Source organism: Mustelus asterias, chromosome 26 (genome assembly GCF_964213995.1).
Source record: "Mustelus asterias chromosome 26, sMusAst1.hap1.1, whole genome shotgun sequence".
Taxonomy (NCBI): Eukaryota; Metazoa; Chordata; class Chondrichthyes; order Carcharhiniformes; family Triakidae; genus Mustelus; species Mustelus asterias.
Genome location: NC_135826.1, coordinates 41,210,153 through 41,235,374, shown reverse-complemented (window position 1 = coordinate 41,235,374; position 25,222 = coordinate 41,210,153). Strand labels below are relative to the sequence as shown.

The 25,222-nt window shown below is 45.3% G+C and overlaps 1 protein-coding gene across 1 annotated transcript in view; it reads left to right on the top strand.

Moving 5' to 3' along the window:
- plvapb (plasmalemma vesicle associated protein b) overlaps positions 1-15,679 on the top strand; it is a 28,966-nt gene extending 13,287 nt beyond the window's left edge. Inside the window, exons 3-7 of the mRNA XM_078198547.1 lie at positions 464-515; positions 2,215-2,858; positions 8,856-8,919; positions 9,744-9,852; positions 11,709-15,679. Coding sequence (XP_078054673.1) covers positions 464-515; positions 2,215-2,858; positions 8,856-8,919; positions 9,744-9,852; positions 11,709-11,721 — 882 coding nt within the window. The 3' untranslated portion in view covers positions 11,722-15,679. The remainder of the gene's footprint in view (positions 1-463; positions 516-2,214; positions 2,859-8,855; positions 8,920-9,743; positions 9,853-11,708) is intronic.
- Positions 15,680-25,222: the final 9,543 nt, after the last annotated feature.

Sequence of the window (25,222 nt, the reverse complement as noted above, 5' to 3'; positions counted from 1 at the left end):
CCACGCAGACACGGGGGGAACGTGCAAACTCCACACAGCCACCTGAGGCGGGAATTGAACCCAGGTCCCTGCCGCTGTGAAGCAGCAGTTCTAACCGCTGTGCCACCCATTGTTGCACTGAGTGTTCATCCTGCTCTTTCCTCTATAGGTTGTCCCATCCCAGGATCTCATCCCCTCTTCTTCCTCGGCCTTTCCTTTCTCTCACAATCCAAGGACACTTGATGCCCAGTCTTGGCATCTTCTAACCATGGCCACCTGATTTGCTGCCTCTTAGTTGCAGCTATACCAGTGTTTGAGCTGTTTTGTTCACAATGGGTGGGGGGAGGAGGTGGGGAGAGCTCATGATGAGTTGACCTGCTCCCCCTTCAGATTAAGGGGTGGGTTTGGAGACGATGGAATATCTGGGGTTGAAATGATTGTGGTCACATGAGGGATAATAACGGCGGTTTTATTTCACCAACAGAATGCCTTAAACAGCACCCGCTTCCACGGCATTATTAATCCCTACAGCTCCGGTAAGTCACTGAACTTTACTACTATGTGGGACTCAGCTAGATCTGAACAAATTCAGGGTGATGTGGGGCAGCCCTGCTTCACACAGGGGAGTGGGAATCTGGAACTTTCTCTTCCAATATAACTATTGCAGTTGGGAGACTGCTGAAAAGTTCAAAACTTGAGATTGATTATTTTTTCACACGGTTCTTTGTTTGGTAATGAGGGTAACCTGGTAATGAGGGTAACGGTTACGGAAGCAGGGCGGGGAGATGGAGACAGGTAAGCTGTGATCTAACTGGACTGCGGCACGGAACAGGCTCTATGACCTCCTCTGGTCTCTTTCTTCCTTGGGATTTAATTTTGTTCCATTTTGTGCTTTCCAAGTGCATGTGGCTAATTACTCACATTGCATCGCAATCCTGTTCTCATTGTGCAGTGCAATGGATCATACACATGCCCCACATTACTATAGAACATCTTCCTGACATGCATTGTTGCAGAACATAGAAACATAGAAAAACTACAGCACAATACAGGCCCTTCAGCCCACAAAGTTGTGCCGAACATGTCCCTATCTTAGCGATTACTAGGCTTACCTCTAACCCTCTATCTTACAAAGTTCCATGTACTTATCTAAAAGTCTCTTAAATGACCCTATCGAATCCGCCTCCACCACCACTGACGGCAGCCCATTCCACGCACCCACCACCCTCTGAGTGAAAAACTTACCCCTGACATCTCCTCTGTACCTACTCCCCAGCACCTTAAACGTGTGTCCTCGTGTGGCAACCATTTCAGCCCTGGGTAAAAGCCTCTGACTATCCACTCGATCAATACCTCTCAACATCTTATACACCTCTATCAGGTCACCCCTCATCCTTCGTCTCTCCAAGGAGAAAAGGCCGAGCTCCCTCAACCTATCCTCATAAGGCATGGTCCCCAACCCAGGCAACATCCTTGTAAATCTCCTCTGCACCCTTTCTATGGCTTCCACATCCTTCCTGTAATGAGGTGACCAGAACTGAGCACAGTACTCCAAGTGGGGTCTGAGCAGGGTCTTATATAGCTGCAACATTATCTCACGACTCCTAAACTCAATTCCTCGATTGATGAAGGCCAGTACACCATACGCCTTCTTAACCACAGCCTCAACCTGCACAGCTGCTTTGAGCGTCCTATCAACTCGGACCCCAAGATCCTTCTGATCTTCCACTCTGCCAAAACATGTTTCTGACATGCATTGTAGTAGAACATGTTCCTGACATGCATTGCTGTAAATATGTTTCTCACATGCATTGTTGTAAACATGTTTCTGACATGCATTGTTGTAGAACATGTTCCTGACATGCATTGTTGTAGAACATGTTCCTGACATGCATTGTTGTAGAACATGTTCCTGACATGCATCGTTGTAAATATGTTTCTGACATGCGTTGTTGTAAATATGTTTCTGACATGCATTGTTGTAGAACATGTTCCTGACATGCATTGTTGTAAATATGTTTCTGACATGCGTTGTTGTAAATAGGTTTCTGACATGCATTACTGTAAACATCTTGCTGAGATGCATTGTTGTAGAACATGCACCTGAGGTGCATAGCTCTAGAACATGCTCTTACCAGGTAATATGTACTGAAATGATTTGAGTTTGAAATTGTTTTGAAAAATTACGAATAGATTAAAAAAAAGTAACTGTCTTTGCATCTTTAATGACTCCAGGCCCCAATGTGAAAAGTCAATGGGAATTCATGAAGTCATGTGAGAGCTTGCAAGCAAACTACTCAATCGTCCAAAGGAAGCTTGCAATTGCCAACGGTGAGAAAGAGCTGCAAGAGGCCAGACACATCTTGGTGGAAATGAAACTGAACAGTCAGCTAGCAGAGCTCCGAGGGAACTGCTCCTCCATGGGCAAAGCATTTCAAAAGATGATGGCAGAGATCAAGACAAATTATGAAGTTCGCTTCAGGCCTCTTGCAGAACAGATCGGGAGGCACTATGATCAGAGTCTGAGTCAGAAATTAGAGAAAATAAGAGCCAACTGTATCCCACTGTCCTCAAACTTCCAGAGTGAGCTCCAGGAGAAGATAGACCGCTTTGATGCAATCGTCAAAGGTGTGTGGCAGAACAACAATGATCAAAGCTCAAAGATAAGCACCTTGGAAAAGATGAACGAGAAATGTAAACGGGACGCAGAAGCCGAGAAGTATCAATTCAAAACCAAGGAGTCGGAAATGCAGGATGAAAAAGCAAAATACTTGGCAGAGAAGGTGCAGCTCCTGGTGGAACGGAATACGTTGAGGGGTCAACTGGAAAAACTCAAACCAGAATTCATCAATGCCCCATCATCCTGCCACAGAGAAATTGTGAGTGAGTGAGTGAGGCTGGTGGAGTAGATTTAATTTGATTTATTATTGTCACATATATTAGTATACAGTGAAAAGTATTGTTTCTTGCACGCTATACAGACAAAGCATACCGTTCATAGAGAAGGAAAGGAGAGAGTGCAGAATGTAGTGTTACAGTCATAGCTAGGGTGTAGAGAAAGATCAACTTGTGAAGTAGGTCCATTCAAAAGTCTGACGGCAGCAGGGAAGAAGCTGTTCCTGAGTCGGTTGGTACGTGACCTCAGACTTTTGTATCTTTATCCCGATGGAAAAGATCAGACTGGTTATTGAGCTGATTAATTTCAGAGATGAGTTGATCACCCAGATAGACTAAGAAGAAACCCTCAACTTCCTGGGTCAGTAATCAGAGACAGGAATTTAGAATAACTGGCAGGAGAACCGGGAGGGGGGCGGGGGGGGGGGGGGGGGGGGGGTGTGGGTGGGTGGGAGGGGGGAGGGGGGTGAGGGGGGAGAGGGGGGGAGGGGGGAGGGGGCAATGTAAGGAGGAGCTTCTTGGGATGTTAAGAGTGTGGAATGATGGTGACATCAGTTAGGTGTGCGTTTGAAGAGGACATCTTTGCAGAGTTAAGGAGAAAGGTCTGCCTCCGAGGTAATTTTAGGGTCAGCTCTCCCTAAGAATTGTTCACGGTGAATTGATCTTTTCAGACGAGGCAGCCACCCATGGGACCCTCAGCTTCTTTCAATGTCTGTGGTTACAGGAAGTAAAACATCTGCAGGCAGCAAACCAACTCTGGAAAAGAAACAAAAGAAAGATCTACATTTATGTAGCGCCTTTCACAACCTCAGAGAATCCCAAAAGCTTTGCCATCAATGTGGTGCTTTTCAATTCTCATCACAGTCAGTGAGTAAAGGAGGAGAAGTTTGTGATGGGGGTGGGGGTGGGGGTTGGGGGGGTAAATTCCAGAGATTGGGGTCCAGGCAGCTCAATGCATTGCCGCCAATGGTGGAGAGATTGAAATCAGAGGACGCGCAAGAGGCCAGAATTGAAGAAGCGTAGAGCTCTCGGAAGGGTTGGTGGAGGTTACAGAGATGGAGGTGGAGGAGGTGGGGAGGGAGGTTGGATGAGGTCATGGGGGAGGGTTGAGAAAGATGGGGGTTGGTGGGGCTGTGGGAGGGCTTGATTTGAATTCCCACGCATCTACATGGCAAACAGGTGTCAGATCTGACATGGCTGATATTGGTGGCATGCCCTTCTTAACATGTTAATGTTTGCTGACTCCACCAAACCTTACCATTTAGGAGTGGAGAGGGGAAGCCTGGAGGCTCCAAATGGGACTCCAAAGAGGGAGAAACCAGCCCACTTTTTCAACCCACAAGGAAACTCCTGGGTCCTTTCTGGACCTGGGACTACTCTGGGTGGGGGAGCTGCCATTGTGCACACTCAGACCCAGTTTGAAATGGTACATCAGACCTGCATGACATTAAGGGAGGCTTATTTTATTTATACATTTTATGGGATGCGGGCATCGCTGGTTGGGCCCAGCATTTATTGCCCATCCCTAACTGCCCTCCATTTCAGAGGGCATTTAAGAGTCAACCACATTGCTGTGGCTCTGGAGTCACATGTAGGCCAGACCAGGTAAGGACGGCAGATTTCCTTCCCTAAAGGACATCAGTGAAGCAGATGGGTTTTTACAACAATCGACAATGGTTTCATGGTCATCAGGAGATTCTTAATTCCAGATTTTTATTGAATACAATTTTCACCATCTGCCGTGGTGGGATTTGAATTCTGCTCCCCAGAGCATTACCCTGGATCCCTGAATTATTAGTTCAGTGACAATACCATTATACCACCACCTTCCTTGACCTGCATATTTCAAGGGACCCCAAGTTCCATGTTAACTCTGGCCTCACCAATACAGAGAATTACTTTGAATTTATGACAAAGAAACAGACCATTTGGCCCACCTACTCTATGCTGTTTTTTTATGCTCCATGTAATTCTCCCATTTTCCATCTACCTCTTCCTGATCTTTCAGCAAACAGTTTATTCCCTTTTCTCTCATGTTTTTTTCAGGAAACATCCTTATTCCAGTCTCACATTCTCACCACTCTCAGGAAGTGGTTAGAACAGGAAGCAGCTGTTCCCCTTGGCCGAGGGGGTCAGTCACGAGGGGGCGGAGTTTTAGGGTGAGGGGCAGGAGATTCAGAGGGGATTTGAGAAAATGAAATTCACTCAGAGATTGGCGGGAACCATGTAACGTTTTAAAAAGTATTTGGATGAGCGCTTGAAACATCACAACATTTATGGGACAAGTGTTGGAAAATGGGATTCGCTCACTGCATCCTAGTGAGTGGAGAGCATTCTGGAGAGAACGGAAAAAGCTGGAGGAAGATGCACATCCGAACAACTTTATTAGACACAACTTCCTTTCCATAAAGTCCCGTTGGCTCAGAGTCTGATTGCTTTGACTCCCACCTGAAGCTCCTCTGATTGCTTCCCTGATAACTGTTAAAAATATTTCCAGCACAGCTCGCAGAGAGATAAAAATGCACATTTAGACACCACTTCAGGACATCCCAAAGCACTTTACAGACAATTAAATGATTTTTAAAGTGTGGTTGCTGTTGTGATCTGTAATGGCCAACCAGTGTGTACACTGCAAGATTCCACAAACAGCAATGAGCAACGGCAAAGTCAATGAATATTTTTAAGACCGAGGTAGATGGACTCGTGATTAACAAGGGAGACAAAGGTGTAAAACGTGTAGCTGAGGCCGCAATCGGATCAGCCATGATCTTATTAAATAACACAACAGACTCGAATGGCCTGTATTTGTTCCAAATTCATAAGTATGTATGTACTTAGGGCCCTTGGTTCTGACGTCCTCCAAAGCTATAAGACCATAAGACATAGGAGCAGAATTAGGCCACTCGGCCCATCGAGTCTGCTCCGCCATTCAATCATGGCTGATATTTTTCTCATCCATATTCTCCTGCCTTTTCCCCATAACCCCTGATCCCCTTATTAATCAAGAACCTATCTATCTCTGTCTTAAAGACACTCAATGACCTGGCCTCCACAGCCTTCAGTGGCAAAGAGTTCCACAGATTCACCACTCTCTGGCTGAAGAAATTCCTCTCATCTCTGTTTTAAAGAATTGTCCCTTTAGTCTGAAGTTGTGCCCTCTGGTTCTAGTTTTTCCTACTAGTGGAACATCCTCTCCACGTCCATTCTATCTAGTTCTCGCAGTATCCTGTAAGTTTTAATAAGATCCCCCCTCATCCTTCTAAACTCCAACGAGTACAGACCCAGAGTCCTCAACCGTTCCTCATACGACAAGCTCTTCATTCCAGGAATCATTCTTGTGAACCTCCTCTGGACCCTTTCCAAGGCCGGCACATCCTTCCTTAGATACGGGGCCCAAAACTGCTCACAATACTCCAAATGGGGTCTGACCAGAGCCTTATGCAGCCTCAGAAGTACATCCCTGCTCTTGTATTCTAGCCTTCCTAACTGCCGACTGAACCTGCACCTTAAGAGAATCTTGAACAATGACTCCCAAGTCCCTTTGTGCTTCTGATTTCCTAAGCATTTCTCCCTTTAGCAAATAGTCTATGCCTCCATTCTTCCTCCATTCTTCCTTCCAAAGTGCATAACCTCACACTTTTCCACATTGTATTCCATCTGCCACTTCTTTGCCCACTCTCCTAACCTGTCCAAGTCCTTCTGCAGCTCCCCTGCTTCCTCAATACTACCTGTCCCTCCACATATCTTTTATCATCTGCAAACTTAGCAACAGTGCCTTCAGTTCCTTCCTCCAAATCGTTAATGTATATTGTGAAAAGTTGTGGTCCCAGCACTGACCCCTGAGGCACACCACTAGTCACTGGCTGTCATCCTGAAAAAGACCCCTTTATCCCCACTCTCTGCCTTCTGCCAGTCAGCCAATCCTCTATCCATGCTAGGATCTTACCCTTAACACCATGGGCACTTAACTTATTTAACAGTCTCATGTGCGGCACCTTGTCAAAGGCCTTCTGGAAATCTAAATAAATCACGTCCACTGGTTCTCCTTTATCTAACTTCCTTGTTACCTCTTCAAAGAGCTCCAACAGATTTGTCAGACATGACCTCCCCTTGACGAAGCCGTGCTGACTCAGTCCAATTTTATCAGCTACCATACTAAACCCTGTCATCATTTAAAAAAAACCTTTATCTAGTTATCCCTCGACCTCTTTTCTAGAGAAAAGAGCTCCAGCCTCTTCATCCTTTTTGAATAGTTGTAACCTCTCGGTCCTGGTTACACCCGTGTGAATCTATTTTGCAATTCCTCCGACCAAACTGTTCAAAATTCTTCAGGTGAGAAAGAATCAAAGTTCCGTACAAGTTTGACATCACTGCATCGCTTTTCAATTCTATCCTTTTAGAAATGAACCCTAGTCCTTGAATTGTCCTTTCACTATTTTATTAACCCTTACTTGCTACTTAGAGTAATTTATAATTCTGTATCACATTTCCCAAACTCATCTTCCGTATTTAGACTGTTAATATTTAGTGTACAAGGCTTAATCCCAACTTCCATTCTGGTGGAATGCCGAGAGAATAGATTTTGATTTGATTTATTATTGTCACATGTATTAGTATACAGTGAAAAGTATTGTTTCTTGCGCGCTATACAGATAAAGCATACCGTTCAAAGAGAAGGAAAGGAGAGGGTGCAGAATGTAGTGTTACAGCCATAGCTAAGGTGTAGAGAAAGATCAACTTAATGCGAGGTAGGTCCATTCAAAAGTCTGACGGCAGCAGGGAAGAATCTATTTTTGAGTCGGTTGGTACGTGACCTCAGACTGTTGTGTCTTTTTCCCGATGGAAGAAGGTGGAAGAGAGAATGTTTTACAGTGAGAGGAATCTGGGAAATTTGAAACAGTTTTCAGAGTTCAATTCCCTGCTCCTGGTGTCCTGATACCTTCTGATATTCAATAGACAAATCTATACAATATGTAATGATACAACCACTCTAATACCAGACCCCAGACCCAATCCTGTCCCACTCTAACCCCAGACCCCAAATACAATCCTGGTCCACTCTAATACCAGACCCCAAATTAAATCCTGTCAAACTCTCAAACCAGGCCCCAGTCCCAATCCTGTCCCAGTCTAATACCAGACCCCAGTCCCAATCCTGTCCCAGTCTAATACCAGACTCCAGTCCCAATCCTGTCCCAGTCTAATACCAGACCCCAGTCCCAATCCTGTCCCACTCTAATACCAGACCCCAGACCCAGTCCTGCCCCAGTCTAATACCAGACCCCAGACCCAGTCCTGCCCCAGTCTAATACCAGACCCCAGACCCAGTCCTGCCCCAGTCTAATACCAGACCCCAGACCCAATCCTGTCCCACTCTAATACCAGACCCCAGTCCCAATCCTGTCCCAGTCTAATACCAGACCCCAGTCCCACTCTAATACCAGACCCCAGACCCAGTCCTGCCCCAGTCTAATACCAGACCCCAGACCCAATACTGTCCCACTCTAAAACCAGACCCCAGACCCAAACCTGTCCCACTCTACCAGACCCCAGACCGAATCCTGTCCCATTCTAATACCAGACCCCAGACCCAATCCTGTCCCACTCTAATACCAGACCCTAGGCCCAATCCTGTCCCACTCTAGTACCAGATCCCAGACCCAATCCTGTCCCAGTCTAATACCAGACCCCAATCCCAATCCTGGCCCACTCTAACACCAGACCCCAGACCCAATCCTGGACCACTCTAATACCAGATCCAGTCCTGTCCCACTCTAACACCAGACCCCAGACCCAATCCTGTCCCACTCTAATACCAGACCCCAGACCCAATCCTGTCCCACTCCAATACCAGACCCCAGTCCCAATCCTGTTCCCACTCTAATACCAGACCCCAGTCCCAATCCTGGCGCACTCTAACACCAGACTCCTGACCTGATCTTGTTCAGTTGTAACAGTTCGGTTGTTTTTCATTCACACAGACGGCCATGGCCAACGCACAGGCTGAATATTGGGTGCTGAAGAACGAAAAGCTGTTGTTGGAAGGTCGGTGCTTGAACCTTTACCATTCATGAGGATTATGAACCCACACATCTTCACATAAATGTGTGGTTTACAGACAAATATTTGCATATTTAATCTCTTCCTTTGGTTCTTTTGCCAATCACTGACCCTCTGGGTTTCTGGCCTTCCTGCCATTGGAAATAGTTTCTCCATATGGATTTTCGGATCCTCCCTTAACCTTCTCTACTCCAAGGAGAACAAACCCAGAGGGTGGAACTTTCCCGTCCTGCCGGCAACGGGTATGGTAGTGGGCGGGACACGGACCATACAAAGGTCCGTTGACCCCAGGCAGGAATTTCCAGCCTTGGGGCGAGTGCAAGGACAAAGAGGTGGAGAGGTTTAGGGAGAGAATGCCTGAGTTTAGCACCAGTACTGAGTGAAGGCTTTAAAATCCAACAGCCTTCTGACTGTGGAACGGGAGGACGTCCCACTGAGACGCTGCTGCCAACACAAATGGGGCATGTGATCCAGAGAGAGGACGAGGAGCCATGAGACCTTGAGAGTTTGCAGGTGATCAGTTCTCCATCAGTGGTTGAGTGCCAATAATGAGAGGACACAGAGCTAAGGTGATTGGTAAAAGAATCAGAGGGGACATGAGGATGGACTTAGTAGGCAACCGGTGTTTGAGATGTAGAACGCGCTGCATATATCAAGAGTATTTGATAAATACACAATGGAGAAAACATTGCAGGGATCAGCAGAAGGCACAGGGAAGTGGGACTAACTGAAAGAGCTGCCACATACTTGATGGCTGGGCTGAATGACCTCCTTCAATGATGGAGTACTCTATGATTCTTTGTCACTAGGGCGTCGAGCGGAACTTGAGCAAGAGTTGGAGGGACTGAGGAAGCAGCTGAGGGAACCGACTGCAAGCTGTTATAATCTGATGGAAGAAGGGAAACGCTTGGGTTGCAGGTGAGGATTGATTGGGGTGACATTTTTCCCTCTCGGGGTTAGATTAAAGTTTAAGTTAGTGGGAGGAAACTCTGGAAGTTGTGGTTAAATCGTGTGAACCACTTCATCCAAACCTGCCACAGCCAATGGTTATAATGCTGATAACCGGTTGGTGCAGAAAGTAACCAGCCATTACTTGAAATAGATTTATTCACAGCGTGAAATATTACAGGCATATATCTCCTGTCTCCACCTGTTTCAGAATCTCTTTATATGTGCTGAAATAACCATCCAATCAATGCCCTCCACCTGTAGGCACTTAACTTAAATTGATACAATTAACAGCTACTGGTTATTGGAGACAATAATGTTGTTGCCAATGTGGGCCGAATGGCCTCCTTCTGCACTGTAGGGATTCTATGAAATGTTGCCATCTGTAACTGAGGGGGGGGATGATTTTTAACCTCTTCTACATTCTTCCAAATAGCTGGCCATAACCCTGACCTTATAACACAGTTGCCGGAATTTTACCTCCTCACCTACCCGAGGCTCGTAAGATCCTGCCCGAGGCCAGCGGAGAATGCCGTTCTTTAAAGCCCCACCCGCCCCGATTCTGGCCATTGTCTGAGTTACTGCCATTGCCCTGAACTATAACTGCCAGCTAGATTGAATCTGAAGGTTTTCCCCTTGTCTCCCCTTGGCCCGGACACTTTTGCAGATGCCATCCAACTACCCCAACACCCCCCACCACCCACCCCCCCCCCCCCCCCCCCCACCCCTCCCCCCCCCAGCACACAGCCAAGTGGCTACCTCTTCATGTTAGGACCATCAAAATGTGAGCGTTTACCAGCTATTCCTCCACAGAGGCATCACAGCCCCTTTTCCCTATGACACCCGGGCATCTGAGCACCCTGCCTACAGGGATAATGGGACGCCAATCGGGAATGGGAGCCCTGGATGATCTTCCCATCAAAAGGCTCTGAGACCAGTAACAGCAATCCGGCTAAAGTCAGCTAAATACAGACAGGGTGGGGGCATGGGGATGGGGAGGGGGCTGGGTGGGGTGGGGTGGGGTGGGGGGAGGTCTTTGTTCAGTTTAGTTCAGATCCAAAACTGGAGAGAAAATGGGACTGAGTACCGAGGAAGAGAGGGCAAATGGGATGAGCAATAGAAAGTGGTGAGTATAGAAAGTGGTGAGGAAACAGTGGGATTTAATGTTGGGTTGTAATGGGATATATAATGGGGAAAACAGTTGGATTGGGAATTATTTTTGGGACATGGGTGGCATGGATAAAAAAGTGTTTATTACCCAATGGTGCGGAACTGGAGTTACTCGGTAAGGGGAGGTTTTCTTTCCTCAAGAACCTGGTGCTGTGAGACAGCAGTGCTAAATACTGTGCCACTGTCTAACCACTGTGCCAGCATGGTTAGCACTGCTGCCTCACAGCGCCAGGGACCCGGGTTCACTTCCTCAGGTCACTGTCTGTGTGGAGTCTGCACGTTCCCCCCGTAACAGCGTGGGTTTCCTCCAGGGGCTCCAGTTTCCTCCCACACTCCAAAGATGTGCGGGTTAAGTTGATTGGCCATGATAAATTACCCCTTAGTGTCGGGGGGATTAGCAGGGTAAATACGTGGGGATAGGGCCTGGGTGGGATTGTTGTCAGTGGGCCGAATGGCCTCATTCTGTGCTGTATTTATCTGTGACTTGAATGGAGCGGTGGGAAATTGGGAAGCTTGAGTGTGAGTGAATAATTGAGGATGTAAAGAGTCGTTGTAGAACACGGATACATCCTAGGGTGAGACGTGGAGGCAAACCATTCATAAAACCACCTGAAACAGACAACAAGCAATAACATAAACACTTTTCTGTTTTACAGAATGTCGGGATAAATTAAACAAAGACACCTTGGTGTTCACAGAGTCAGAAGCATCTTGGACAGCAGAACCTAATCCCATCGATGTATAGACACATTCAGTGGAATCCTAATATTCTGGTCTATTTAATTGGCAGAATGAAAGTTCACAATGATCCAATTGTGTGGGTGACAGCTCCCGTGACCTCCCTGATTAACACCCAGCGGCAGCGTAACTATCTGATTGAGTGACAGTCAGGAGAGGGGTCAAGAGGGAATGCTTTGCACAGAAGCTTCTCGGATCTTGAAGTGTTTTATCCCAGAGAGTTTTTGAGTCAGAAACCATTACATTGTTGAAGAGAAAACTCAGGAATGATTTGAGGTTAGGGGCAACTACAGAACTGTGGGAGTATGGGATTGATACAGGGCTACGGGGAGAAAGTGGGGCAGTGGGATTAGTTTGGGATTGATAAAGAACTATGAGGAGAAAGCGGGGCAGTGGAATTAGAATGGGATTGATACTAGACTACGGGGAGAAAATGGGCAGAGGGATTAGTTTGGGATTGATACTGGACTACAAAGATTGATTGGGGCAGTGGGATTAGTTTGGGATTGATAGAGGGCTCTCAGGATAAAGTGGGGCAATGGGATTAGTTTGGGATTGATATAGGGTATGGGGAGAGTGGGACAATGGGCTAAATTTGGGATTGACACAGGGATATGGAGTGGGATTAGAGTCATAGAGGTTTACAGATGGAAACAGGCCTTTCGGCCCAACTTGTCCATGCTGCCCAGTTTTTACCATTAAGTTAGTCCCAATTGCCCGTGTTTGGCCCATATCCCTCTATACGAATCTTACCCATGTAACTGTCTAAATGCTTTTTTAAAGATAAAATTGTACCCGCCTCTACTACTACCTCTGGCAGCTTGTTCCAGACACTCACCACCCTCTGTGTGAAAAATTGCCCTTCTGGATTGGGACTGCCCTTTTGTATCTCTCCCCTCTCACCTTAAACCTATGCCCTCTAGTTTTAGACTCCCCTACCTTTGGGAAAAGATATTGACTATCTAGCTGATCTATGCCCCTCATTATTTTATAGACCTCTATAAGGTCACCCCTTAGCCTCCTACACTCCAGAGAAAAAAGTCCCAGTCTATCCAGCCTCTCCTTATAACTCAATCCATCAAGTCCCGGTAGCATCCTAGTAAATCTTTTCTGCACTCTTTCTAGTTTAATAATATCATTTCTATAATAGGGTGACCAGAACTGTACACAGTATCCCTTACCAATGTCTTGTACAACTTCATCAAGACATCCAAACTCCTGTATTTAATGTTCTGACCGATGAAACCAAGCATGCCGAATGCCGCCTTCACCATTCTGTCCACCTGTGACTCAACTTTCAAGGATCTATGAACCTGTACCCCTAGATCTCTGTTCTATAACTTTCCCCAACGCCCTACTGTTAACTGAGTAAGTCCTGCCCTGATTCAATCTACCAAAATGCATTACCTCACATTTATTAAATTAAACTCCATCTGCCATTCATCGGCCCACTGTCCCAATTGATCAAGATCCCATTGCAATCCTAGATAACCTTCTTCACTGTTCACTATGCCACCAATCTTGGTGTCATCTGCAAACTCACTAACCATGCCTCCTAAATTCTCAGCCAAATCATTAATATACATGACAAATAACAGTGGACCCAGCACCGATCCCTGAGGCACACCGCTGGTCACAGGCCTCCAGTTTGAAAAACAACCCTCTACAACCACCCTCTGGCTTCTGTCACCAAACCAATTTTGTATCCAATTGGCTAACTCACCCTGGATCCCGTGAGATTTAATCTTATGCAACAACCTACCATGTGGTACCTAGTTTAGGATTGACACAGGGTTATGGAGGAGATCAGAGGAGTGGGATTATTTGGGGTTGATACAGGGCTATGGGGAGAGCTGGACAGTGGGATTAATTTAGGATTGATACAGGGCTATGGGGAGAGAGTAGGATAGTGGGATTAGTTTGGGTTTTATCAGATAAACAGATTTGATGGGTCGAATGATGTCCTTCAGTGCTGGAAAGGTCTCTGGTTTAATTGTTGCATAGGGACATCCTATGAACTCTCCTGTGTCAATTTTACAGTTTAATTCCAGCCTCTATTAACTTGTAGCTTTCTGAAGTGACAAACAGTTCTGGGAATCCAGAATGAGGGTTTATCCACCAGTGAGGCAATACTAATACAAACTTCCCTTCCAAACCAGCTGATGAATACAAAATCTAAACAAAAACAGGACAAAATTACCTGGGCAATAAGGAGCAGAGATTGGAGTAGAGAGTTTAGCACTGCATCCAAAGTTGCAGGTTGAAAATACCTGATACAAAGAGTTGCAGTCTCAGGTAAGGTCTAGTTTGATAAGCTAGTGACTGGTTTATGATCAGTATAATGGGATTCCACTGTGTGTGAATGTGTGTGTAGATGCGGGTGTGTTTGTGTCCCTGAGTATGTGTTGGTGTGTGTATGTTGTTGTGAATGTGTTGGTGTAAGTGTGTGTGACACTATGGCAGGGTTTTATCACCTCGCCCGCCCCAGAATCGGGGTAGGCGAGGTTCGCAGAACAGCATTCTCTGTTGGCCTCGAGTGGGATCTTAGGAGCTGGGATGGGCGAGGCGGTAAGATTCCAGACTATGGGCGGGATTTTACAGCCGTGCTCGCCCCAAAACCGGAACATCCCATCTGAGGTCAACGGACCTTTGCATGGTGTCCCCCTCCCCCCACCTCGCCCGCTACGATTCCTGTGGCGGGCAGGATGAGAAAATTCCCCTCTTCGATTGTGTTTGTTGGGGTACGTTTGTGCGTCATTATGATTGTGAGTATATCTGTGTGTCGCTGCAAGTGTGAGTATATCTGTGTGTGTGTCACTGTGAGTGTGAGTATATCTGTGTGTGTGTCACTGCGAGTGTGTGTATATCTGTGTGTGTGTCACTGCGAGTGTGTGTATATCTGTGTGTGTGTCACTGCGAGTGTGTGTATATCTGTGTGTGTGTCGCTATGAATGTGAATATATCTGTGTGTGTCACTATGATTGTGAGTATATCTGTGTGTCGCTATGAGTGTGAGTATATCTGTGTGTGTGTCACTGTGAGTGTGTGTCAGTATGTTGCTGTGAATGTGTATCAATGTAATTGTGCTGATTACTGGAAGAATATCTTTCTCTGTTTTCTCACTCGTGTAAAGTCAGAATCGTAACTACTTTTTGTTAAAATCAGAAATCCAAAAGAAATAAATGAGTGATATTAACCTGTTAACCAATGAGTATAAACCGACACATATTGACTAACAATGACTAACCAAACCATTAACTGGTCAATATTAACCAATAAACATTTGCTAATAAATATTGATTAAAGGCCTTTAACCAAAGGATGTAAACGAGTGAACAATAACTAATGATTATTATCCATATCAATAAAGGTTGATAACAGATGTAAATCGCTCTCCACCCCTCACGCTCTGATATTGCCCTAACCTAGTAAACCCCCAACTTAACCACCGAAGCACTGGTTATAACTTGTAGCTGTTCTTGGTTTATTGGCCATTTGCTACACACATTTATTCATGATACCTTTTTAAAAAACAAGTAATGATTAGATTTAATTAATATGTTCGTTTCTGCAGGATGTAATACTCCCATCATATTCACTGCCCCCTGTCGCACCCCAAATATCGGATCAGCCTAAGTGCCCATTTATCTGCATCTCAGTGTCATTCTGCTGATGTCCAGGGTCATGTCACAGCTTGGGATCAGTTTAAGCCACTGTCCGCCCCTGTATCTAGTCCCTGCTTCCAGTGGGATGGACGTGGATGGTGTCCAGGGACAGGGTGCGCCATCATGAAGCTGCAATGGTGCTTTGTAAATGTCGGTTCCTGCATTGTGAAAATCAACCCAAAAAAAACCATGTTGTTTACTTTGGGTAACCAATAAATAAATGATATACTATGTCTGGCTGGAATGTGTCATGCAATATACACGCACACATACACACACAGAACATGCATACGCATACATGCATGCTTACACATGCATGACATGTACACACATTAAACATGTGAGTCCAGAATCCACTTTACAATTCTACTGTTTCTCCTCCGTCAAAAGTCCAGTGAGTGTAAAGGTCACAATATCGGATCGTCCTGAGGTTGGAAATGTTAAGGAAAAGATGAATGATTATCGAATGCCAGGGAAGACAGAAATGGATGGAGGCCATTCAGCCCTCCAGCCTGACCCACTGTTCAATCATGTCATTGCCGATTTATACCTCGTGCCCCTTTACCCGTGTTTGCTTCAAATCTTATTGGATTGTGGGGTGGAGGGGTGGGGGTGGGTGGTCGGGGTGGGGGGGGCCTGTGAGAGGTGAGGAATTTCACAATGCTGCAGCCCGGGGGGGGTGGGGGGGAAGAATGTGTTGGGGTCAGAGTCTCAGTTAGAGTGAAACCAAGGAAATGTCTCCATACAAAGAGTTGTGAGGGCGTGGAACACTTTGCCCCAGTGCCACTGGGTGGAATTAATTTGACTGCTAGGACACGAGAGAAAAAAACCTTGTTTTCCATCGCGCTGCTGCAGCCTCGGGACAAAGGAATAGTTTCACCAGATACTGAATTAGCTTGTGTTCTCCAGCACCACCCAGTCTACTGAGTGTGTTACCATGCCAGAGACCAATAACTTCTTAAAACAAGGTGGCACAGTGGTTAGCAGTAATGCCTCACAGCACCAGGGACCTGGGTTTGATTCCCGGCTTGGGTCACTGGCTGTGTGGAGTCTGCACATTCTCCCCGTGTCTGCCTGGGTTTCCTCCGGGTGCTCCGGTTTCCTCCCACAGTCCAAAGATGTGCGGGTTAGGTGCATTGGCCTTGCTAAATTGCCCGTCAGTGTCCCAGGATGCGTAGGTTAAAGGGATTAGCAGGGTAAATAGGTGGGGTTACGAGGATAGGGCCTGGGTGGGATTGTTGTTGGTGCAGACTCGATGGGCCGAATGGCCTCCTGCACTGTAGGGATTCTAAGATTAATTTTCCAGTGACTGATAGAAATAACCAATGGATATGATTGCACAATTTAAGCTGGGAAACCATCATTTGATTTGATTTATTGTCACATGTACTGGGATACAGTGAAAAGTATTTTTTGCGTGCTGTACTGGCAAAGCATACCATTCATAGAGTCCATAGAGGAGAAGGAAAGGAGAGAGTGCAGAATGTAGTCTACAGTCATAGTTAGGGTGTAAAGAAAGATCAGCTTAATATATGGTTGGTTCATTCAAAAAACTGATGGCAGCAGGGGAGAAGCTGTTCTTGAGTCTGTGATCTCAGACTTTTCTATCTTTTTCCCAACGGAAGAAGGTGGAAGAGAGAATGTCTGGGGTGTGTGAGGTCCTTAATTATGCTGGCTGCTTTTCCAAGGCAACAGGAAGTGTAGACAGAATCAATGGATGGGAGCCTGGTTTGCGTGATGGATTGGGCTACATTCACAACCCCTGTAGTTTCTTGAGGTCTTAGTCAGGGCAGGAGCCCCATACCGAGCTGTGATACAACCAGAAAAGATGCTTTCTACGGTACATCTGTAAAAGTTGTTGAGAGCCGCAGCAAACATGCCAAATTTCCTCCGTCTTCTGAGAAGGTAGAGGTGCTGGTGGCCTTTCTTAACTATAGTGTCAGCGTGGAGGGACCAGGACAGGTTGTTGGTGATCTGGACACCCAGAAACTTGAAGTTCTGGACCATTTCCACTTCAGCCCCTTTGGTGTAGACAGGGGCATGTCCTGCACTGCGCTTCCTGAAGTCCTGAAGTCAGGAGGGGGAATGGAAGATTTGGCAGGATCAGAAAATCTCACCCTAAATCTTTTACTTTAACAGACAAACTAACATCAACATAAATCAAACATGACTGAACAGACGACTGATACACCAAACTAAAGAAAAGGTATCTTCACATTAACGAATACAATCAAGATGTGCCATACAATCCCCTTCACTGAACTGCCAGATGTGCAGCATTAGAAAAACAAGTCCAAAGTCTCTCCCTGATTCCCAGCATGCTCCCTTCTCTCTCTAACACTAGATTGAAACTTCCAAAATCATTGCACTCACCCTGAGTTTTAAATATTAAAACGTCCTATTGGTTCCGGACACATCCTCTAGAACAGAAAACCACACTTCACAAACATCTGGGTTTCAGATGTTTCAGGAGGGACAGGGAAGGAGGCAAACGAGGTGGGGGAGTGGCACTGTTGATCAGGGATAGTGTCACGGCTGTAGAAAAGATGGACGCCACAGAGGGATTGTCTACGCAATCTCTGTGGGTGGAGGTTCGCAACAGGAAGGGGTCAATAACTTTACTGGGTGTTTTCTATAGGCCGCCCAATAGTAGCAGGGATGTGGAGGAGCAGATTGGGAAGCAGATCCTGGAGGGATGTGATAATAACAGAGTGGTCGTGATGGGAGATTTTAATTTCCCAAATATCGATTGGAATATCCCGAGGGTAAGGGGTTTAGATGGGGAGGAGTTTGTTAGGTGTGTTCAGGAGGGCTTCCTGACACAGTATGTGGATAAGCCTACAAGAGGAGAGGCTGTACTTGATTTGGTATTAGGGAATGAACCTGGGCAGGTGTCAGACCTCTGAGTGGGAGAGCATTTTGGGGATAGTGATCATAACTCTATCTCCTTTACATTAGCATTGGAGACAGATAGGATCAGTCAAGCTAGGAAAGTGTTTATTTGGAGTAAGGGCAATTATGAGGCTATTAGGCAGGAAATTAGAGGCATAAATTGGAAGGAGGTTTTCTCAGGGAAATGTACAGAAGAAATGTGGCAAATTTTCAAGGAAAATTTGTCTGGAGCTCTACACAGCAACATTCCAATGAGACAGGGGAGTTATGGTAGGTTACAGGAACCATGGTGCACGAAAGCTGTAACGAATTTAGTCAAAAAGAAAAGAAAAGCCTACAAAAGGTTCAGGGAGCTAGGTAGAGTTAGAAATCTAGAAGAGTATGCGACTAGTAGGAAGGAACTTAAGAGGGAAATTAGAAGAGCAAGAAGGGGTCATGAGAAGGCCTTGGCAGACAGGATAAAGGAAAACCCCAAGGCATTCTACAAGTACGTTAAGAGCAAGAGGATAAGATGTGAAGGAGTAGGACCTATCAAATGTGACGGTGGCAAAGTCTGTATCGAACCGGTAGAAATGGCAGAGGTACTCAATGAATACTTTGCTTCAGTATTCACAGTGGAAAAGGATCTTGGTAGTTGCAGTGCAGACTTGCAGTGGACTGAGAAGATTGAGCATGTGGGCATTAGGAAAGAGGATGTGTTGGAGCTTTTGAAAAGCATCAAGTTAGATAAATTGCCGAGACCGGATAGGATGTACCCCAGGTTACTGTGGGAGGCGAGGGAAGAGATTGCTGAGCCTCTGGCGATGATCTTTGCGTCATCAGTGGAGACGGGAGAGGTTCCGGAGGATTGGAGGATTGCGGATGAGGTTCCGTTATTCAAGAAAGGGAGAAGAGATAGCCCGGGAAATTATAGACCAGTGAGTCTAACCTCAGTGGTTGGTAAGTTGATGGAGAAGATCCTGAGAGGCAGGATTTATGAACATCTGGAGAGGAATAGTATGATCAGAAATAGCCAGCACGGCTTTGTCCAAGGCAGACCATGCCTTACGAGCCTAATTGAATTTTTTGAAGAGTAACTAGACACATAGACGAGGGAAGAGCGGTAGATGTAGTTTATATGGATTTCAGCAAGGCGTTTGATAAGGTGCCCCATGAAAGGCTCATTGAGAAAGTGAAGGGGCATGGGATACAAGGAGACATTGCTTTGTGGATTCAGAACTGGCTTGCCCACAGAAGGCAAAGAGTGGTTGTAGATGGGTCTTTTTCAGCATGGAGGTCGGTCACCAGTGGAGTGCCCCAGGGATCTGTTCTGGAACCCTTGCTCTTTGTGGTTTTTATAAATGACCTGGATGAGGAAGTGGAAGGATGGGTTGGCAGGTTTGCTGATGACACAAAGGTTGGTGGGGTTGTGGATAGTGTAGAGGGATGTCAGCAGTTGCAACGAGACATAGATAAAATGCAAGACTGGGCGGAGAAGTGGCAGATGGACTTCAACCCAGGCAAGTGTGTGGTGGTTCATTTTGGCAGGTCGAATAGGATGAAAAATATAATATTAAGGGTAAGACGCTTCGCAGTGTGGAAGATCAGAAGGATCTTGGGGTCCGGGTTCATAGGACGCTCAAAGCAGTGTCGCAGGTGGAGGCTGTGGTTAAGAAGGCGTATGGAATACTGGCCTTCATCAATAGAGGAATTGAGTTTAGAAATCGGGAGATAATGCTGCAGCTGTATAGGACCCTGGTCAGACCCCACCTGGAGTACTGTGCCCAGTTCTGGTTGCCTCATTACAGAAAGGATGTGGAAGCCATAGAAAGGGTGCAGAGGAGATTTACAAGGATGTTGCCTGGATTAGGTGGCATGCCTTATGAGGATAGGTTGAGAGAGCTCGGTCTTTTCTCCTTGGAGAGGCGAAGGATGAGAGGTGACCTGATAGAGGTGTATAAGATGTTGAGGGGTATTCATAGAGTGGATTCTCAGAGGCTTTTACCCAGGGCTGAAATGGTTGCCACAAGAGGTCACAGGTTTAGGGTGCTGGGGAGTAGGTACAGAGGAGATGTTAGGGGTAAGTTTTTCACTCAGAGGGTGGTGGGTGCGTGGAATCGGCTGCCGGTAGTGGTGGTGGAGGCGGATTCGATAGGGTCTTTTAAGAGACTTTTGGATAAGTTCATGGAAGTTAGTAAGATCGAGGGTTATAGGTAAGCCTAGTAGGAAGGGACATGTTCGGTGCAACTTGTGGGCCGAAGGGCCTGTTTGTGCTGTAGCTTTTCTATGTTCTATGTTCGATGTTCTATCTGCTTGACTGACAGTACAAAACAGTCATTATCAGCTCCGCACAGCAGTATCTGCTGTGTCTCTCTTTGCCTCAAAACACAAATGTCCCTGGTGTGAAAATAGCCACTCGATATTTCAATTGGTTTCTGTTTGGGTTTCTTTTTCCATGACAACCAGCTCACCTGGGCCTGTCTCTGAGCAGAGGTGTTTAATATAACCTCACTTCCGAAGGTTTCACCTTTATTTAAAGGAGACATTTCAAAACATAGTCGTCTTGTAAAGTCCAGCGTTTGGAACAAGTGGATAGACCAGTGTAGGTCATGGGAAGTTGCATCAATGTTGACTTATTTGGATGATAATCACCATAGCTGTTGGTCACAGTTCCAGCAATGATAAATCAGCTTATCCATTTCCGCGGGGCGCAATCCGTGTTTAACTTGAGGCTGTGTTATTGATAAATATTGTCCAAGTGTTTCCTCTGTTTAGCTTGGCATGCTCCCGGTACAGGGGACACAGATGGTTGATAAATCAGACGGTTCTGCCTCACCACTTCCAATCTTTGCTGAAGAGAAGATTGTGTCTATTTTTTTTTCAATTCATAGTCCAGTGCGTGCAGCTTTCTGTTACAATGATGAGGAAGATTCCGGATTTATTCCCCAATGGATGACAGAGGAGGAACCAAAAGTCCGACTCGGTCCCTCTTTCTGTCGGTTAAATTTGTCCCTCCAGAATGGGAGTGTTGGTTAGCAATGGTACTGAGCTCAATATGTTTGAACTGGCATTGAGAGATTGATTTTCAACCCCTCCCACCTCACCCAGCACCAATGAAATGCGAGAGGGGATCAAATTGAATGGAATTTTTGTTGGCGTTTGTTAGCATTTGGGCAAAGTTGGGTAAATGGAGTTAAGCTACCGATGAAACATAAGAACTAGGAGCAGGAGTAGGCCATCTGGCCTCTCGGGCCTGCTCCGCCATTCAATAAGATCATGGCTGATCTTTTTGTGGACTCAGCTCCACTTACCCGCCCGCTCACCACAACCCTTAATTCCTTCACTGTTCAAAAATCTATCTATCCTTGCCTTAAAAACATTCAATGAGGTACCCTCAGCTGCTTCACTGGGCGGGGAATTCCACAGATTCACAACCATTTGGGTGAAGACGTTCCTCCTCAACTCAGTCCTAAATCTGCTCCCCCTTATTTTGAGGCCATTCCCCCTAGTTCTAGTTTCACCCACCAGTGGAAACAACTTCCCTGCTTCTATCTTATCTATTCCCTTCATAATATTATATGTTTCTATAAGATCTCCCCTCATTCTTCTGAATTCCAATGAGTATAGCCCCAGTCTACTCAGTCTCTTCTCAAAGCCAACCCTCTCGGAATCAACCGTAACGTCATTGAATGGCAAATTGGTTGAAGAGGCTGAATGGCCTCCTTCTGTTGCTATGAATTGAATTACAGGCCCAAGGCAGTGCCATTTCCTGCCCAGGGACGTTTTTTTCTCCAGGCCTTTGGCGTTGACTCAAGTTTCCTCTCATTGTGGGCAGGTGAATGGTCAGTTTCAAATCTCAAGCATCGTGAAGCCAATGGTGCCACAGCAATGTTTGAACTTCAGTATTAGGGATAATAGTAGCGTAGTGGTATTGTCCCTGGGACTAGCAGTCCCAGAGAGTCAGAGCAAGATTTGGTGGACCTGGGTTCAAATCCCACCATAGCAGATAGTAAAATTCAATAGAAATCTGGAATTAAGAATCTAATGTATTTGTAATGAGAGAAAAGCTTTTTTCTCCAAACTGATGCTGCCAGACCTGCTGAGATTTGCCAGCGTTTTCTCTTTTGGTTTCAGATTCCAGCATCCGCAGTAATTTGCTTTTATTAAGAATCTACTGATGACCATGAAACCATTGTCAATTGTCGGAAAAGCTAATGTCCTTTAGGAAAGGAAATCTGCCGTCTTTACCTGGTCTGGTCAACATGTGACTCCAGAGCCACAGCAATGTGGTTGACTCTCAACTGCCCTCTGAACAAGGGCAACTAGGGATGGGCAATAAATGCTGGCCAGCCAGCGATGCTCTCATCCTGTAAATACATTTTTTAAAAACTGCCTGATATTTCATGCAGGGAGATCAAACTATCGTTGGAAAAAATATAATGTTTCTGTAGATTTATATTATAGCCAGGATTGTTCATACCCCATCCTCGACCCTCCCACCCACCCCCATTCCGGCTCCCACCCAGCCTTGGTCTGCATGCTGAGTGTTTTCTGGTCAATGAGATTTTGCAAAAGCAGTCACACACTTGCTCATGAACGCAGGGCTCTTGTGTTGAGAGGCAGCTCCTTTCTCTATGCAACTGCTCAAGAATGAGGTCAAGTCATAAACAAACCCCCGTGACAGTGATGGGAGGCGGAATTGATCCCTTGAGCGACATGGAGAAATGACAGACCTCTCCTTCTGACCCTGAAACAATGGGACAGGGTCTGGCCAATATCCAAGACCCACATTCCCAAGAAAAAATAAGTTCCTCTGGCGTCAAAGTTTATAACAAACAAAACAAGAACTACTGCCTGCTGACTGAAAACACTGAGGTAACAACCAATCCCAAGAGACACTAAATAAACAAAATCTGTCTCATTGGCACTGACACTGCTTTTATTTCAGATTGTTAATTGTCAGAAGGTCTATCGGTTTAACAACAAAACAGGAAGAAGGGGACAGAATCAAAGAGTCCTATTTTAGAAAATGTTCCTTTCTAAATACAGCCATACATTGTCTATATTCTGAGATGAGCCATTTAACTGAGGGATGGGGTGAGACCAAACTGTCAAGAGAGTTCAGCCTTCAAATTAATTGCGCTTGTATTATCCAACCACTCTCCTAAAAGACGTGGTTTGGTTTTGGTAAATACTTTGATTCACTGGTGAAGAGAATGGAGTGTTTTACAAACAGCAGAACACATAAGTTACATTTCAGAGAATAGCTGTCCCTGTGTATATTATGAAGAATAGCTGTCCCTGTGTATATTATAAAGAATAGCAGTCCCTGTGTATATTATAGAGAATAGCTGTCCCTGTGTATATTATAGAGAATAGCTGTCCCTGTGTGTATTATAAAGAATAGCTGTCCCTGTGTATATTATAGAGAATAGCAGTCCCTGTGTATATTATAGAGAATAGCTGTCCCTGTGTATATTATAGAGAATAGCTGTCCCTGTGCATATTATAGAGTAAGAAGTTTAACAACACCAGGTTAAAGTCCAACAGGTTTATTTGGTAGCAAAAGCCACACAAGCTTTCGGAGCTCTAAGCCCCTTCTTCAGGTGAGTGGGAATTCTGTTCACAAACAGAGCTTATAAAGACACAGACTCAATTTACATGAATAATGGTTGAATGCGAATACTTACAACTAATCAAGTCTTTAAGAAACAAAACAATGTGAATGGAGAGAGCATCAAGACAGGCTAAAAAGATGTGTATTGTCTCCAGACAAGACAGCCAGTGAAACTGGAGACAATACACATCTTTTTAGCCTGTCTTGATGCTCTCTCCATTCACATTGTTTTGTTTCTTAAAGACTTGATTAGTTGTAAGTATTCGCATTCCAACCATTATTCATGTAAATTGAGTCTGTGTCTTTATAAGCTCTGTTTGTGAACAGAATTCCCACTCACCTGAAGAAGGGGCTTAGAGCTCCGAAAGCTTGTGTGGCTTTTGCTACCAAATAAACCTGTTGGACTTTAACCTGGTGTTGTTAAACTTCTTACTGTGTTTACCCCAGTCCAACGCCGGCATCTCCACATCATATTATAGAGAATAGCAGTCCCTGTGTATATTATAAAGAATAGCTGTCCCTGTGTATATTACAGAGAATAGCAGCCCCTGTGTATATTACAGAGAATAGCAGCCTCTGTGTATACTATAGAGAATAGCAGCCCCGTGTATATTATTGACAATAGCATTCCCTGTATATATTATAGAGAATAGCTGTCCCTGTGTATATTACAGAGAATAGCAGCCCCTGTGTATATTATAGAGAATAGCAGCCCCTGTGTATATTATAAAGAATAGCAGTTCCTGTGTATGTTATGGAGAATAGCATTTCCTGTGTATATTACAGAGAATAGCAGCTCCTGTGTATATTATAGAGATTAGCAGCCCCTGTGTATAATATAGAGAATAGCAGTCCCTGTGTATATTATAGAGAATAGCAGCGCCTGTGTATATTATAGAGAATAGCAGCCCCTGTGTATATTATAGAGAATAGCAGCCCCTGTGTATATTATAGAGAATAGCAGTCCCTGTGTATATTATAGAGAATAGCAGTCCCTGTGTATATTATAGAGAATAGCAGTCCCTGTGTATATTTTAAACAATAGCAGCCCCTGTGTATATTATAGAGAATAGCAGCCTCTGAGTATATTGCAGAGAAAAGCAGTCTCTGTGTATATTATGGATAATAGCAGTTGCTGTGTATTTTGATGTCATACCTGGCACAAAGGAAGATAATTGTGGTTGTTGGAGGTTAGTGTGATGAAACTGTGCCTTTAAGAAATGTATTTCTGTCATGTTTCTTGTGAAAGATATGTTTGAAATTCAATTCTGGTTTATGG